The 17,322-nt window shown below is 39.3% G+C and overlaps 1 protein-coding gene across 2 annotated transcripts in view; it reads right to left on the bottom strand.

Moving 5' to 3' along the window:
• The window catches only part of PPP2R5C (protein phosphatase 2 regulatory subunit B'gamma), an 84,714-nt gene that overhangs the window by 49,176 nt on the left and 18,216 nt on the right, over positions 1-17,322 (bottom strand). The window contains exon 3 of one of the 2 annotated variants that reach the window (XM_064171730.1): positions 16,740-16,899. In XM_064171730.1, the coding sequence (XP_064027800.1) occupies positions 16,740-16,899 (160 nt within the window). Of the gene's footprint in view, positions 1-4,662; positions 5,043-16,739; positions 16,900-17,322 lie in introns of those variants that run through there. The other variant, XM_064171808.1, reaches the window with a different exon arrangement.

A 17,322-nucleotide genomic window follows, 5' to 3' on the forward strand; every position in this document is an offset into this window, starting at 1 on the left:
GTTATGTCTTGCAAAACATCTTTAAAATAATTTCTGAAAAGCATAAACAGACATTACCAGTTCTAGCTGGTCAGTAACTTAAGCACTAAAGTAACTTTTACATTCTGCTAATTATGCTACTGCAGATCAGAAGTTTTTCCTACTTTTTGTTCAAACATTTGTGTCTTGAGTTCATAAACACATTGGAATTTGGGCTACTTCTGCTTACTGCTAGAACAGTATTAAGTTTTTGTTTTATTTTTTAGCACCATTGAACTGTATTTCTTAATTAAAAATGTCTGCTCATCCAATGAATAAACATTTATAATCTGCCTAAAAAATGAACTATGACTATTTTCAAGTAACTACACTCTCTACTACAGCTACAGGTTTCAGCAAGAGAACTCCCAACAGTTAGTACAAAATGGTAATTCTGAAGTCTGGTGACAAATACATACTGTTTGTCCTAATGCATGGTGCTTTTACAGCTCCTTTTTTTCCCTTGAAGTGCTGAGATGGAAGTCAAAACGACCTGGATTTCTTCCCCAAGGCCTCAACTCATTTATGTGAATTGTTCTATCTGGGCTTTGGGTGAACTTCCATCACCCTTGGGGTTCAGATGCTAGAAGGGCTCCATAAGGAAGAAAGATGCATCTTTAAAATACCATCCAGCTCTGCTGTCCTCCTTGTTACAAAATCCTTAAATTCATAATACCTAATAACCCTTTTCTCTGTGCTGTCCTAATCTCATCTCCACAGCTGGTGGTCTGTCTGTGCACAAATATCCTAAAGGAGCTCTCCCTGCAGATACCACATGACTGGTTGCTTTGGCTACACGAATTGTTTCACAGCCAGCTACAAGCTCAAGCCTACAACCAGGATCACAAGTCACAGCAGTCATTCCATGGCCACAACGGCTGCTCAAACTACAATTTTTGTTTTCTTAGAAGCTTTGAATCATTCCAATATGAGGTAAGTTTTCAGTTCACCACGATAACCAGTGACAAGCAGCTCAGCTGCTCATTATGCACTGTAGCTGTATTCTAAAAAGATCAAAGCAGCAGCAGCAGTGTCACTCTGGACTCCTGGAAAGCCTGCTGCAGGTTGAATGACCAAGGGCTCACTACCCCAGCACACCAAACACTCTCACTGAGCCAGAGCTTTCAGCATAAGCAAATAATATCCAGTAATCACTCCATGCTACTTGTGTTCAATGTGGATTAAGTTATTTGGTGCTTGGATTTTTCCAACAATGGGTTCAAAGTCATCTCTGCAGACTTGATTTCTACATAGTTGGTCTTGGACAACTGCCAACAGTCTACAGTTGCCACGAAGGGCATAATCTCTCTGTACTTGAATGAGGAAAGGAAAGCAGGTGCACTGACAGTGCTCAGGTCAGTCAACAATCCAGTGGTTGCTGAACCAATCTATACTGAAGATGCCCACTAAGCCAGGTAACTCAACACTTTAAGATTCATTCTAGAGTATCTTGGAAGTGACCTCAAGAATCATCTGGCTCAACCTTTTATGATGGTCTAGCACCCTGTCCAGCTGAATCTTAAAAATGTCCAATGCTGGGGAATCCATCAGAGTTCCTGGGAAGATAATTTGAATGGCTGATGGTTCTTGTTATGAAAAATTTTCCTTTCACATTCAATCAGAATCACCCCAAGAAAAAGCTGCACCCATTACCTCTAGTCTTTCCATGTGAATCCTTGTAAAAAGAGTCTCCATCTTCTCTGAGTCATAATTTAATTACTGGAACATGGTGATAGGGTCTCCCATAGCCTTCTTTTGTCAAGGCTGAACAAAACCAATTCTCTCAGCCTTTCATCATATGGCAGTTTTCTCTTACCAGCAACATATGTGTCTTGACAACTGCACACCTGCAATTTAGCTTAGGTAACAGCCAAGCCCAAAAGACAATTCCTGAATCAAAAGGAACTTGAACAAGCCTTCTGATGGCTACTTCCACAGCAATCCAACTCAAGATTACACGGCTGCACCAAATGAACTGTTGGAGGATAGGGAACTTGGAGCCTGCCAATATCTGCTGGTCTCTTTATTGCTGACAGTGCAAATATCAGTAACACGAACCAGAAGCAACAAAAATTCTGACCCTTATTTCCTATTTACAAGGCTCATAACATTTTTTACAAAGCACTTGCATCTATTTTTTCCAAATGTTTTTTTCAGCAAAGCTCAAGTAGCACAGACAATAAGGCTGTTGGCAGTTCAGGAAGGCCAGGAGGAAGGGAAGCAAGCTCCCATCCCAAATCAGATCAGAAGATTTCCTTTTTATTCTGCAAGTATTACATACTCCATGTGATCCAGGTATAGGAAATGCTTTAGAATTAACTTTAAAAGCAAGATTGCATTTTTTGTTTTCAAATAAGTCCTGACAGTACAGTCCACAAAGCTCCATAGAGTGGCTTTTTTTTTCTAGAAAATTAAGGCCAAACACGGTGGCTACAATATAAGGGTAAAATACAATACATCACCTCAACATTTTATTGTAAAGATTATATGTTATAGGTGATAAATCATATTCTTCTCTATTACAGCAACTTAAGTCCATCAGAAACAAGTGAGGTGCTTGTGTCTCTTCTGTCTTTGAAGTTTTAGCTTTTACAGTTGCAAAGAACAGATGATGTAAAAAGACTTTAACTATAAAAGCAAGATGTATTTGAGCAAACAGTAAATGTGTCAGTAGGCTTCAAAGTTACCAGTTAATTTCTACATATAGTAATTTTGTATGTATTGTTCTGACAGGCCTCATCTTGGAGGCGGATCAGTACTGACAACATCAAAACAGCTAGTGAGATGAGGCACGTTCAAAAAACCAAACTAACTTCTGCATACATGTATGGATGGAAGACATGCTTATCCTCTCACTGTCAAGCAACTCCTCTGGGCTACAATATCAGAGACCCATTTTATTTCCTACCACCTGAAAACCAAAAATAATCTCCCAGTTATTTCTTAATTGCTTACAAGAAAGTCCACTCTTATAATCCATTTAAAAAACCCAAAGTACAAACCAAACCACAAAAGCCCTTAACTTCTACTTTAGTTCTGGTGCACTGGATAATACAGAAGTATAGGTCTTGGAGAAAATAAATTTCAGAATAATTTCTTAAAATCTGTTGCTTCCACAATTTATATATCTGACTGGAAGCAACAACAGTGCTAAGAAATTCACTGACTGAAATTTACTTTGCTGTCATATTGAGCCAAAGGACTACAAAGGTTCAGCATTGTAACATTTCATCATTCTGATTACAACCCTGGCTCTCTGTCCTGACTTGCACCTTTAAAAGATGGTGCTTCTCCCCTTCCAAAAGGCATCACCTGACAGAGAATTAAGGTGATTTGTGTAAAAACAAAAGCCCATGGGTCAGGCAATTATATTTATATTCTCCTGACAGCAAGCACAATCCCTACTTAACTCGAGGGAATTTTATCACATTTCCTTCCTGCCCACAGACCAAACGTAGAGTCTTCTAGAATACATTCAGCCTCACTTCAGAGGAGGAAAGGGCTCTTTCAAAAGGTTACGGGAAATCACCTTTTAGTACACGAAGACAAAGATCGGTGCTACTGCTTAAAGGAACAGCCTTCTCAACAGCTGTGGATTTTTTGGTTAAACTTTTAACGCAAGATTTTTTCATTGTATAAATTAATGACAAAAACACTCCTTTCAGCACTAACATCTAGCCTATGCCAACGAAAACTGAGAAGCAAAGGTAAGAATGCTATCGGCTAGCTATGTTCCTTATTTCTTGCATATAAATGCCACTCTTCAAGGTGTACTGATTCCAGCAAACACAGACAGGTTCTGCTTCCATAAAAAGTTCTGAGCCAAAGCCATCTTTAAGTTAAAAAAAAAAAAAAGAAAAGCAGGCTTGGTTGGTTAACAGCCAGCAAAAAAAATTAAGAAAAAAAAAATCCATAGCAATGCAACATCTTACAAACTGCAAAAAAACAAGAGACACACACTATGATGCAGAGATGTCACACCAATGAATTATATTAAATACAGATTTGCAATACACTCATTTTATAAGCCAAAAAGAAGACAGTTCTGTCAGGAAACTGAACAGTCGGAGCTGCACAAAGTGGCAGGCACATAAGAGCTTGCTTGTTGAAGCTGAGCCACATCTCTTCTAGGAAATGCTTTCTGAATACATAAAGGATATTTTCATAAATGTCACATCTCCCCTCCCCTCTCCTCCCCACTTCCAATTCTTTTAGAAGCCGCAGTGGATTTTAAAGGAGCCCTATATGGCCGATTCACACAAAAAAGGGCTTTGAAGCACATCAGCATTTGCCCTTATTCTATAGAAACTGTACAGTGAGAACTTGGCTCTTCCCTCCCCCAACACACTACCTTTCTGGGGTAGTGACTTCACATCCTTTGACATCAGCGCAGCTTGAAAGGGGGATGGGAGAGTCACGGCTGAAAGCAGTAAAACCTGCTTTTAACTATGCATGCAATGCCTCTACGAAGCTTCCCCAAATGCTCTTAACAGAAAGCGGGTTTCGATCTGTTCCTGCGGCTGTGACAGCCAGAAGGGCACGGGGCTACAAAGGACGTCCCTTGCCCCTGACCCTGGCGCCACAATAGCCATTTATTAGCTCGCCGGAGGGTCGCGAATCTCTCCCCGCCGCACAATAACTCACCTCTAATATGCAAAAGGGCCACGGGCTGGAACGGCCCATTGGAATTGGCTGCGTCCACCACCATCCTGCTGCCAGCTCTGTTACATGTCAACATCTAGGCTCCAGCAGGCAAGGCAGTGTATTCCTTAAGGCAAGAACCCAGCCTCCATTTTAGTTTAAAAAAAGACAGAAACTGAAGAGCTCTGCAGCTGGAGGGAACTGGCTAGTTCATGATGTCAGCGGGCGGATGGAGCCCCATTGGCTCACGGCAGCAAGTCAAAACGACGCGGAGAAGGCCGCAAACGAGCGGAGGCGGCGCGGGGCTGTCACTGCGCTCCTGCGCCGGCCCCGCGCCTCGCCTCGCACCCGCGGAGCGGGGAACCCCGCCCGGAGGAGGTGACGGGTCTGTTGCGTGCGTTTCTTTTTAAACCAAGCTCATCCTATCGCTGCTTAGTTATCCCTCCACCCCCCACCCCCGCGTCGTCTCCGCCCCGGCAATATCGAGAACGCACCTGCTAGAATAAGCACATGCATTTTAAATCGTGTCTCTTCCCGAAAACGCCGAAGGCTTAACCCTTCCTTCACCGGGGCTGCCAGGAATTGCCAACGCTCCAACTTAACCCTGGGAAAACGCAGCAATAAAGGCAGCATCTACAACTGAGTCTTTCAAGAGCCGTATTAAAAAGGCAGCCCATACTAAGACGCAGGTCTTTGAATTAGTAACCTATAAACATAAAAAGTGATGAGCATTCCCATTCAAGTGTTTTATGTCAGGTTGCTATAATGTATAGGATGAATACCTACACATTCAGGGAAATGAAAACATGATGATTCATATTCATTTGAGTATTGCAGTCTAGAAATGGACCTACCTTAAGTTTATGTGAATTGCAATTTGCAATTGCAAAATGCAGGTTTTCCTTTCTAGACAAGTTCAGTATTTAGTCTGTAATACTGAAAAAAGTATAAAGGCACAAGAAGAGAGTTTTGCTGCTAAGTCTCACAAGAAAAAAAAACAGGCAGCACAGCACTGCTTAAAAATTTCTCAACATTTCAGTTAAATCACTTAAGGTATTTGGAACAAAACCACAAGCACCCTGTTGTCCTTCATATGATGCTTTCACATTTATTTTTACCATTAATTATGTGAAGCTCAGGGATAAAGCAGCTCTGGGAGTGATATTCAGTGAAACAGGCAATGTAATACTTATTTCATCTCCAAACCTGTGCTTCTCCCCAAATGCTGTTTAAATATTGAAATTACCTTATCTATAAACACTGTCCTAACTTATATCTGCCCCCAAAACAAGGAGAACACTAAAAAAAAGGCAGAAGAGAGACTATGTAATTCGCTGATGAAACTGCAAGAAAAATTATAGGGAATATGCATACTCTGCTAGAAAAGTTCTATCACACTACAGTAATACAATCTGAAATGTGAGACTTCCACTTGTTAACAACGTCTGTCTTCTCATCAGTTGTGCAGATGGAGAGGTACATTCTGCTCAGGAGGTTTGTGTACACTCTTTCTGTTTCAGTTTTAAGTGATTTGATTTGCCACCAAAGGGATATATTTACTTAAATACCTCATTTGGGAAAAAAATTGTGAAGAAAATTGAGCTAGGAATTGACTTACTAACAGAGAGATAACGAATATTAGTGTGAATGGAATGACGCTAATGAATATCAATGGGAAGAGGAAGAGGTTACTTGAGGAAATTTATGAAGACACTTCTGTTACAAAAGAATCAAAAAACATTAAATTCAGCTATCCATTTTTAGAATTAAACAAATGAAAAAACATATGGACAGTATAGCAAAATTAGTTATTACAGGTTTCTTCTAAACCCTGCTCATCACTTGAACTTCCTGATGATGGGGATGAAGGAAAATACTGTAAAATTCTCAGAATATAATTGACCTTGTTACATTTAGGAACTAGCACTACAGCTGGTGAATTAGTTTTACACCATGAAGTCATGTAGGATTTCTTTCAAACTAAATATTTTATTTGGGTTGTGATTTAAAAAACAACCAGCCCTACCCACCCAGGACCCCTACCAATGAATTCACCAGCCCAAAGGCTGCCTCTATTTCCATTCTGAACTACTTAGTATTCTAACTGAAAGCACGAGAATCCACTATGTATGAGAAGACTAAAATTGGATTAACTGCTATGTACATGCAAATATGTTGAACAAGTTGGCTACCCCTCAGACTAGATGAGTTTTCATTTTCACACTGGCAGAAGGACTGGGCTAATGAAAACCGTAAAGTAACAAAAGACATAATTCTATTTCTCAGCAGCCTAAGCCACCCTAGTTACAGACTGCTTTGCTCCCCTTCCTGAACTCCCCTCTGCTGTATTTTGCACTTGTCTTCTTCAGTAGTCATCAGCCAGACAGCTGAAGTAGCTTAGTCCACTAAACCAAGAGGCAGTCACTTTATTGTCAGGTTGGTTTCCTGTTAACTTAAAACCATGTGCCATGGCAGCCTAAGCTGAGCTATACCAATGAAAGCTACTGCTGCGCTCCCACCTCTGAGGCACACATGCACAACCATCTGAAGCTGCTGTGCAAGGGCTTGTGCAGCTGCATGGTTGAACCAGATTAGGAAATCGAGCAGAGCTAAAGAGAAAAGGAAAAGGGCAAGTTTGAGCCATTATCTGGGTCACCAGACAGCCATCAAAAAAAAAAAAAAAAAAAAAAAAAGACAGGGATAAATTTGAGTTGCTTTTACTGGCAGGACCAACTTGTGGGTTTTTTCCCTTCCAATTATAGCCCAAATAAAAGTTACCATGCTCGAATATCATAGAATTGTTGTGGTTGGAAAAGACCTCTAAAATCGAGTCAAACCGTTGACCTAATACTGCTACAGACATTAAGCCACATCCACAGTTTGTGAACATGTCCAAAGATGGTGACTCCACCATTTCCCTGGGCAACCTATTCTAAGGCATGTGCACTCTTTCCTAATATCCAATCATGTCAGGCTGTAGAAGATGAGGGTCTCTTCACAGCTCTGAATAATTAATTACCCTGGGACAATAACTTAGCTTTAGGGAAGAAAAGGCCTGGATATACACACTGTAGAAGAGAAACCACAGAAATGGGAATAATACTGAGCTTCTCCTACAAAGTTCTGACTCAATTCCAGAAGGCAGCCAACAATAAATTCTTCAAAGAAACAGAGGCAGTAAACACCATGTTAGTACCTAGCTATCAAAAGGATACACAGATAAGAAGAAGACCCTCACCTGGGTAAAAGAAATAGGTATGACCTACTATTTTGCTTCCTTAAAGTATTCCTTTGACTGAAACACACCAAAAGACTGAAATGTAGCAAAATTCTATGTTTCTTGATGAGAAATCAAGATTTTTTACTCCTCCTAATACAAGAAAAACTGATTGCAAGTGGCATTGGCAAATATCTGCTTTTGACTGGATTTGTATCTATTCAGATTTCCTACTATTTGCATGGCCACTGTAGCACACAGACTCAATAGCACCAATATTTCCTTCAGCTAATATTGCTTATTGAAAAGCTTTTTTAAGTGGAGGGGTGTGAGAAAGAGGGAAAAAAAAACCCCACAAACACTAGTCTGCTGGTGAATTCAGAAAGCTGTACAACACACATAAAAAAAAAAAATGCTAGTTACCTACCTTAAAAAGAAAATACATTTTAAGAATAGTATCTGGTACAAAAACATATTTTCCAGAGCTGATTGCAGGACCTCATGTGAAGTATTACTAGTTTAACCAAGCTCAGTATAAAAGCTAGCATGCATACCAAACTCACTCTTGTCTGTGGCCTTATTGTATAGGTCACATGTGTAATTTTCAAGAAATTAAGCATTAAATATAACATTTAAGAGCAAAAACTTGAGCATGCTCATTATCACCAGCGACAAGGCTGGTGAGAGGCCTTGAGCACAGCCCTATGAGGAGAGGCTGAGGGAGCTGGGATTGTTTAGCCTGGAGAAGAGGAGGCTCAGGGGAGACCTCATTGCTGTCTACAACTACCTGAGGGGTGGTTGTGGCCAGGAGGAGGTTGCTCTCTTCTCTCAGGTGGCCAGCACCAGAACGAGAGGACACAGCCTCAGGCTGTGCCAGGGGAAATTTAGGCTCGAGGTGAGGAGAAAGTTCTTCACTGAGAGTCATTGGACACTGGAATGGGCTGCCTGGGGAGGTGGTGGAGTCACCGTCCCTGGAGCTGTTCAAGGCAAGGTTGGACGTGGCACTTGGTGCCATGGTCTAGCCTTGAGCTCTGTGGTAAAGGGTTGGACTTGATGATCTGTGAGGTCTCTTCCAACCCTGATGATACTGTGATACTTACATGTATAAATATTGCATTCAGTGTATAAATATTGCATTCAATGTGTGATCAGTAGAGGTAAAGTGAGTTTAGTGCAGCAGCAGCTATGTTTAGGACTGATTATAATAAAGGCCTGTGCAATGGGATGAAAAGTTCTTTTAGTAAACAAAAGCACCTAAGAGGTCTCTAAACTCTGAATTCAGAAACAGGTTAGAATCTAGAAAAGACAATACTGTGCTTGAAATCCTAAATTCATGGATTCTTTCCAAGCTTCAGTGGAAACAAGTTTGGTAGGAAATGCTGCCAGTGACAGATTTAGAGCATTCTTCTAACACTTTCAGCTGCTGAGTAATAAGTAGGTGTTGGATCGGGCAGTTGAAATGAAAAATGGCTTATTAATCCAAGCCTATGATTTCATGTGAAGCAAACTAAAGAAAGAAAACTTTACACACTCAAGTGAAGTATTTTTCTCTATAACCTTTTCTTTTGGAAATTATTCACTCACTAACAGATTTCTTAATCTTTACAATGTTACATAGTTATTCAGACTGGTTAATTGCTAAATATTTTAATAATAATAATTTTATAATCATTAAGTATTAAAATATTTACTCATGTGTTACTTTCCTGCATGAACACCAAACAATTGACATTTTTGCTTTAAGCAAGTTATATGCTTACCACATATGTATTTTAGTAATTCTTCTAAATATTTAAAAGATAAATGAGTATAGGAGAGTCTGTGCATGCAACACTACATGACAATGTTAAGATCAAAGTTCCAAGACAAAGCCACTAAATGTCAAAGAAAGTCTCCAACAATTCTTCCATGTGCTAAAATACACACACTCACTGACATCTAACCATATTGCTGCAGTGAAGTTTCTGCAGTTCTTTTCCATTATGGTCTTTCAGTCCCAATAAATTCAACACAGTACTGGGCTGCACAGCTGGGGCCAGAAGGATAGCACTTAACAGACCAAGTTAGTCTAATGTAGGTTTGTATACAATGCAGAATAATATCATCTGTTTCACAAAACTGTATTCATCAATGTTTTGCATGAGAATTGATTTGTTTTGCCTCAACGTTTTGCCTTTAGAATGTTTTATTAGGGTAAATTATCTTTAGGAGTAGCAATACCTTGTTGAATGTATTCTCTCACATTGCAAAAACCACTTTTTAACTTAAAAGTTAACTTTAAAGCAATGCTACCACCATTATTTAGGCTGTAAGGGACCTTAAAGGTCATCTAGTTCCAACCCTCCTGCCATGGGCAGAGACATCTTCTACTAGGATCAGGTAATTCACCTGGATCAGCTTCATCCAACCTGGCCTTGAACACCTCTGGGGAGGGGCATTCATGACCTCTCTGAGCAACCTGCTCCAGTGTCTCACCACCCTCACTATGAAGAATTTCTTCCTTATATCTAGTCTAAATCTACCCTCCTCAACCTGAATTCAATTCATTCCCTCATGTCCTATCACTATAAGTAAAGAGTCCCTTCCCAGCTTTCTTGAAGGCCCCCTTCAATATGGGAAAGATACTATAAGGTCTCTTTGAAGCTGTGTTTTCTCCAGGCTGAACAGACCCAGCTCTCTCAGCCTGTCCCCGTAGGGAAGGTGCCCCAGCCCTCTGACCATACTCATGGATCTCTTCTGGGCCTGGTCTAGCAGTTCAATGTTCCTCTTATGCTGAGGGCACCGGTACTGGATAGAATACCCCAGGCAGGGTCTCACAAGAGCAGAGTTGAGGGACAGGATCACCTCCCTTGTCCTGTTGGTCATGTTTCTTTTGATACAGCCTAGGGTACAGTTTGCCTTCAGAGCTGCAAGCACACATTGCCAGCTCATGCTGAGTTTTTCATCAGCTGACATCCCAAAGTCCTTCTCCTTGAGACTACTTTCAAGTCACTCCTCACCCACACTACACCTCTGCCTGGGATTGCCCCAATCCAGGTGCCTGATGTTGCATTTGGCTTTGCTGAACTTCATGAGGTTGGTTTGAGCACACTTCTCAAGCCTGCCCATGCACACAAAGAAGCACAATTAAACTAAAAGGGCCAAAGGACTGAACTTTTGTTCTCTACCTAATCTACAACTGGCAGGAACATGTTTCTGTGATGAAAATGGCATTAAACATTGAGTTCTGCAGTTTCAGCAGCTTATAAGTAAAATGCTCCTCAAGCCTCAAAGTAGTCCATTATCGCTATGATTCCCACAAATTCACTTATATTGTGTATATCCAGTCAGTGAATTTTGTATCACAAAATTAGACACTAGTTGCAAAGTAACAGCTAACACCTTCTGCTGCCTAAGTTTGAACTTAACCCTGACAGGAGTTTGTGGAAATCACCAACACACAATGTTGAATTTCTCTCTAGTACAGAGAACAATACTTGCCTGCTTCTTAATTTACCTTGCTGTCTGATTGCTTACATTTCTGACCTTATGAGAAATTCTCACTTATTCCTCCTTCCTCATGGTTACAACAGTTTTATCAATGAAATTTTGGTCCAGTTGTTTTTCTAAGTATCAGAATCTTAAACTGGAATAATCTCTTCGGCAATCTTGATTCATCAGACTTTAATACTGTACAGGCTGCAGATCTATCTCATAGACAGCCATTTATGACTTAATAAACATTAGGAAAGCTTTAATAATGCTTGCCTCTCTATTGCAGTCCTATATCACAGGCAGACAAGTTGAGACACCACCCTGATGTTCTCCTTTCACACAGAACAGACTCAGAATTTGGCACAGACTCTAAAAAATCTGCTTAGAAAAAAAAAGGAAAAAAAGGGGAAAAAAGAAAAACAGGGAAAAAGAAAAACAGGGAAAAAGAAAAACAGGGAAAAAGAAAAACAGGGAAAAAGAAAACAAGAAAAAAACAGAAAAAAACCCAGGGGGAAAAAAAAATTAAAAAAAAGAGAACAGGAAAAGAAGGGGAAAAAGGGAAAAAAAGTAAAAAAAGCACAAAAAAGGAAAAAAGAAAAAAAAAACCCCATGCACTCTGCATGAAATGTGTTCACAAAAATGGCACCCTTGAGACCTGTTATGTTCATTGTTATATTTTTTTCATGTTACAATCATGCTAAGTCAGAAACAGGCATCTCCACCAGGTCTGATGGACTAATAAGCATGCACAATAAGATCATCAATGATTAGATTCTGGAATCTGTTTAATTGTATCACATGCAGTTACTCTACATTTAGAAAGCAGTACATTATTTGATATTCTGTACTTCTCAGCATTTAAAGTTAGTATATATGCTCACATCTGTCAATGTAGCTCACTTCTTCCTACCTTGATATACACCTATAAGACTACTGTATCCACATCCTTTACATCAAAAATCCAACTCCAAGAGGTAAACAGTAATTCTGTAAATAAATTAGTAACTGTTTCTGAAAATAAAGGCTGAATTTCCATTCCTATCTTTAAGGTTACATAAAACAATGTTCATTCTACAAAAGAAACAAAAAAATCCAACCCCAAACCATCAAACAAAACCATGGCACTGGTACTATAGGAATCCTCGATAAGGCTGTAAAAGGAGTCTATCCAGCTTTCAAACAACATACAGAAATGCTACCAAATTGCCTGGTTTTGAATCATACTCGAATTTACACATGCATGACTAACATATGTTCATTAGGAAATTTTGCAACACTTCAGAATATTAAGGAGCACTGAATTTGGTTTTTTTTTTCTTATTTATTATTCTAGGACTGACATAAAGTGTTACTTTTTAATGAGTGTTGCATGTTAAAGTCAGATTTGTGATACAGTTGCATTTGACAGTGTATGAGACCTTAAATCCCATTCAGGGCATCTTAGCTCTGTATCTAGGAATTCTCATTGCAACATTCTGTTTCATATTGTAGGGTTTCAGACCACATCCTTAAACATCTCACCACTTTGTACAAAATTTGTCTCTAAATTCTATACATATACAGAGTTTACTAAAGTCACATCCTTCTAAAATGCATACAAGTATGAGGCTCAGGGGTGATCTTATTACTGTCTACAACTACCTAAAAGCACATTGTAGCCAGGTGGGGGGTGGCCTCTTCTGCCAGGCAACCAGCAATAGAACAAGGGGACACAGTCTCAAGTTGTGCCAGGGTAGGTATAGGCTGGATGTTAGGGGGAAGTTCTTCACAGAGAGAGCGATTGGCATTGGAATGGGCTGCCCAGGGAGGTGGTGGAGGCACCGTCCCTGGGGGTCTTCAAGAAAAGCCTGGATGAGGCACTTAGTGCCATGGTCTAGTTGACTGGCTAGGGCTGGGTGCTAGGTTGGACTGGATGATCTTGGAGGTCTCTTCCAACCTGGTTGATTCTATGATTCTATATGATTCTACTTGTACTGTTAAAGATCTCTCGTAGTGTATAAGCACACACAATGGTGTATGCACAAGTACACAATTAGCAAGACTGTACTACAGGAAAAAAGAGTCAACCTGTAATGGAAGTATTACTAAAATTATAAATACTTATGAATACAAATTCTCATTTTTAGTAACATACACTTTTGAATCCTTAAATTTTACTTTTCTGTAGTTATAGTTTTGAACAGAAGTCAAACACATTAACACTTAGGTTGCCAGTTATGAAACACATGTTTGGCTGCTGTATTTTTTTGTTCTTTTTTGATCTTGGTCTATTACTTAATGAGTCCACAGCACCAACGTCAATCCTGCAGATGCTGCTACTCACCCACTGCTAGGTGGTAAGGGACAACTATATTCTCAGTGAAGCCAGAGAGAAAAAACTAGAACCCTAATTTGCAGTTTAAAAAACAATTATCAAAAATTATTCCAGGAAAAATTCAGTGTTTTAGACAGTAAACTAAGCTTGTAGAATTCACAAATGTTTGCATAGTAAGTTTTATTAATATGCACATAAAACAACAACCAACCAACAGCTAGTTCCCAAAGTACATGCAATTATCTCATTGAAGAAAAAAAAAAGATGGCCTTCCTTTCCCTCAGTATTACAAGCAGGTGATTTTTATTTTGTTGTTTAAAATTCTAGAGACTTGATATATATATATATATATAATGGTCTTGGCACATTGTGAGGGATTAATTGAAAATGTATTACTGAAATTGTGAAGCACACAAGCATGGAATTCATAACGTATCATCACACTCTGATAAGTTTCTTCCCAGATCTGAATTAACACTGCTAGATGAGTAACACATATACACTACATACTCAAGTTCCAGAGCTTTTTCCAGTATCTAATGTATTTGGGTGTCAGAAGTTCATAGAAGTAACCTAGAATCAAGAACTAAATTGAAGTTGATTTATCAACATCATCAGAAATAAATGCCAGCACACAAACTAAATCATAGATGCTGTGTAATTATCTACTAATTAACCATGAAAAAATTATCATTAACATTAACAGTGAATTCAAGCATCTTGCATAAAGTTGAAGCAAGCAGTTTCAAAGAGCACAGACTACTTCAGTGCGCCAGTGCAATACAAGCACACACAAGTTCAGATATGATACCTTTAAATTATATTTATTAAGCAAGCATATTGAACATTTCTATTGTTTATCTCTTACACAAATTAAAATCCCCTTACACAAACTGAGGAACACATGCTTGAATTCACAAGCAATTTTAATATAACCCAAGTTACAAAATGTTTTCTTAAAGAAGCAAAACTAAAGAAGCTGATAAGTTTTTGAAGGATGAAACATCCTCTGCCATTTATCTCTGATATAACCAAAGCATTAATCTGCAAGTTTTGAAATCCTAAAACAAAATACACCTTTACTTCTTAACCTAATTTTCCCCCAACAAATATCCAGAAACAGGTTATCTTATTTTCAAGACGTTTGATAATTTTGGAGGCATTTCTCTAGAGATATGTCAGAGCTGTCTGTGGGAAAACAAACCACCTGTTCTACCTGAACTAAATCAGGCTGCATTGCACTGTGCTGCAGGGAGCTTTGGTGGTTTGCATCTTTGCTAGTTTATGGATCTCAATGCTCCACACACCAATTGCATCAGAGACTTCTCTCTTCTATGTTCATCACTATTCCTAGAGCCTCTTAACTCACAATTTACTTCCCTTTCTTTTTGCATTACCTGAGCTATTCTGCTCCTACATTTCCTGATTGAACTGGAGATGTACTAATGTAAATGATAAGCTGCTCCAATTAATATAACCTATATCACACCAATACCAGTCACCAGGGCAAATAGGCTGGTATTTCCAGAAGTCTATCATAAGCAATTCTGTGCAACGCCCAAGAGAGAGTTCATAGCATGACTGAAGATCAAATAGTACTGCCTAAATAAAAAACCTTGATGAAAACCTACTTTGCAGCTCCTCCTTTCCCTTGTCACTATTTCAGGTGATCCACTGACCTTAACTCCAGCCCCACGGCACAAAAGCAAGGTACTTCTCAGCAGTACTGTGGCCATTCAGAGCTTACCAGTTACAAGCTTTCATAAATCTCATACAGACCTTAAAGTATGCAAAACCAACCCCATTCTACATGTGCTTAAAATACGATCTTGTGTAAGGCACATCACAGTATACCATAGTGAACACCAATTAAGAAATTAAACATCTTTTGGTCTACTACAGATAGAAAGGTTTCCCAGGTACTGTAGCTATACAAATACAGCCAGTAGTTACAAGTAATTCGAGTGTAAAAGATGGTTAAACACAGGTAATCTGAAGGAATGCTAAATTCTTCCCAGCACTTTATAGAAGTCAAATCTGCCTTAATCATCTCAGTTCTCGAAATTACAGCCTGCCAGTCCACTTTAACTCCTGTCTAGACATAGAGAACACACTTAAAGCTATTCAAAAAGAAAGTTTCCCAGCTTCACTTGATCCACAGAAAGCACATCAAGTCATGCATCTGTATATACATTAGAGAATGGGGTGACTGGCCAACAATGTTCTTAGCAACCCTAACAGCCAGAATTAAGTCATGAGTGAGCACAGCAATTAGACACCTGCTATGATCCAAGAGACTGGACATAGCTTTATTAGTAAAGACAGTAATTATTATCCATCAGCAGCTGCAGCAGTGTTTCACCACAAAGTGTGACCCTTGATAGCCTGAGGACACACATACAACATCAGCCATCCACAAGAGATAAGCTCAAGATCTCTTATTTGAATTCACTTGAGAGTGGAGAGGTGTGTCTGCAGACCGAGTGGCAAATACAATGCCTACACAAAATACTTTTACCATTTCTTCATATTTAAGTATGCTGAGTATCTACACAACAGACAGTAGATAAAATAAATACAATACAAGCCATGTTAGCAAGAGAAAACGCCACAAATCACCACAAAGTCTTAAAAGTCACTTAAAAAGTCACTAAAATGATGCTGCTCTGCCTGACCCATGCTCAGAAAAATCAGATCAATAAACAGTAATAGATAGTGTCTTCTTGCAGTGCCAAGAGATATGCTTGTACAAACAAAACAGGGTTTGAGCATACTGGGCTGAGGACAGATCAATGTTTTACATACAGAGTCCAAATATTCTGGTTTTATATGAGATAAGCCAGCATACTGTCACAGACCTTTTCTAAGTTTAAGAAACAGATATTTGGCATATCGACTGCCAAAAGGAAACACACTGAAGTCCCGTATCAGGAATGAAAGAAAAGAAAAAGCACCCAGTGTGTTTGAGCATATGAGTATGTGCAAGTCTGCACATGTATACACTTGATACATAATGTATGTATCTGTCTCATGCCCAAGAACTCATGCAAGTCATTCTAATTTAGAAACACATACCTTTCAAAGCTGGCAGTTTTTGAAGCTCCCTGTTATTGCTAACATTAAACCTTGAAGAACTCTGACGCTTTTCCTTCTTCAGTACTGTCTGTGGTGCTGGTACTTTGATTTTAGATAGTTGTGCTGGGGGAGGAGCGCTGTTTGATTTTTTGTTTGACACCTGTTTAAAAAATAAAGGAAAGCAGTTAATCACAGCTGAACTTAGCTATCTTCTAAAAACTGATTTTTGTACCAGATATAAAAATGAAGCAAAACTTTTATTCAAATTTCTCTATTCATCATCCTCTGGATGTATAGCTATCTGTTCTTCTATTCCATCTTTTCAGTGTTAATTTCTGTAACAATGCCCTTATATAGATGGGAAGAGATTACCCTGCTATATATACTGGCTTAGTCTAAACTCGGTGCTAGGGAAGGTCATGCCATCATGAGGGGCTATTTACAAGGTCTTGTAATGACAGGACAGGGGGTAATGGGTTTAAACTTGAAGAGGGGAGATTCGTAACTAGATGTTATGAAGAAGTTCTTTACAGTGAGGATGGTGAAACACTGGAACAGGTTGCCCAGGGAGGCTGTGGATGCT

The sequence above is a fragment of the Pogoniulus pusillus genome, chromosome 1 (genome assembly GCF_015220805.1).
Source record: "Pogoniulus pusillus isolate bPogPus1 chromosome 1, bPogPus1.pri, whole genome shotgun sequence".
NCBI classification, from domain to species: Eukaryota; Metazoa; Chordata; class Aves; order Piciformes; family Lybiidae; genus Pogoniulus; species Pogoniulus pusillus.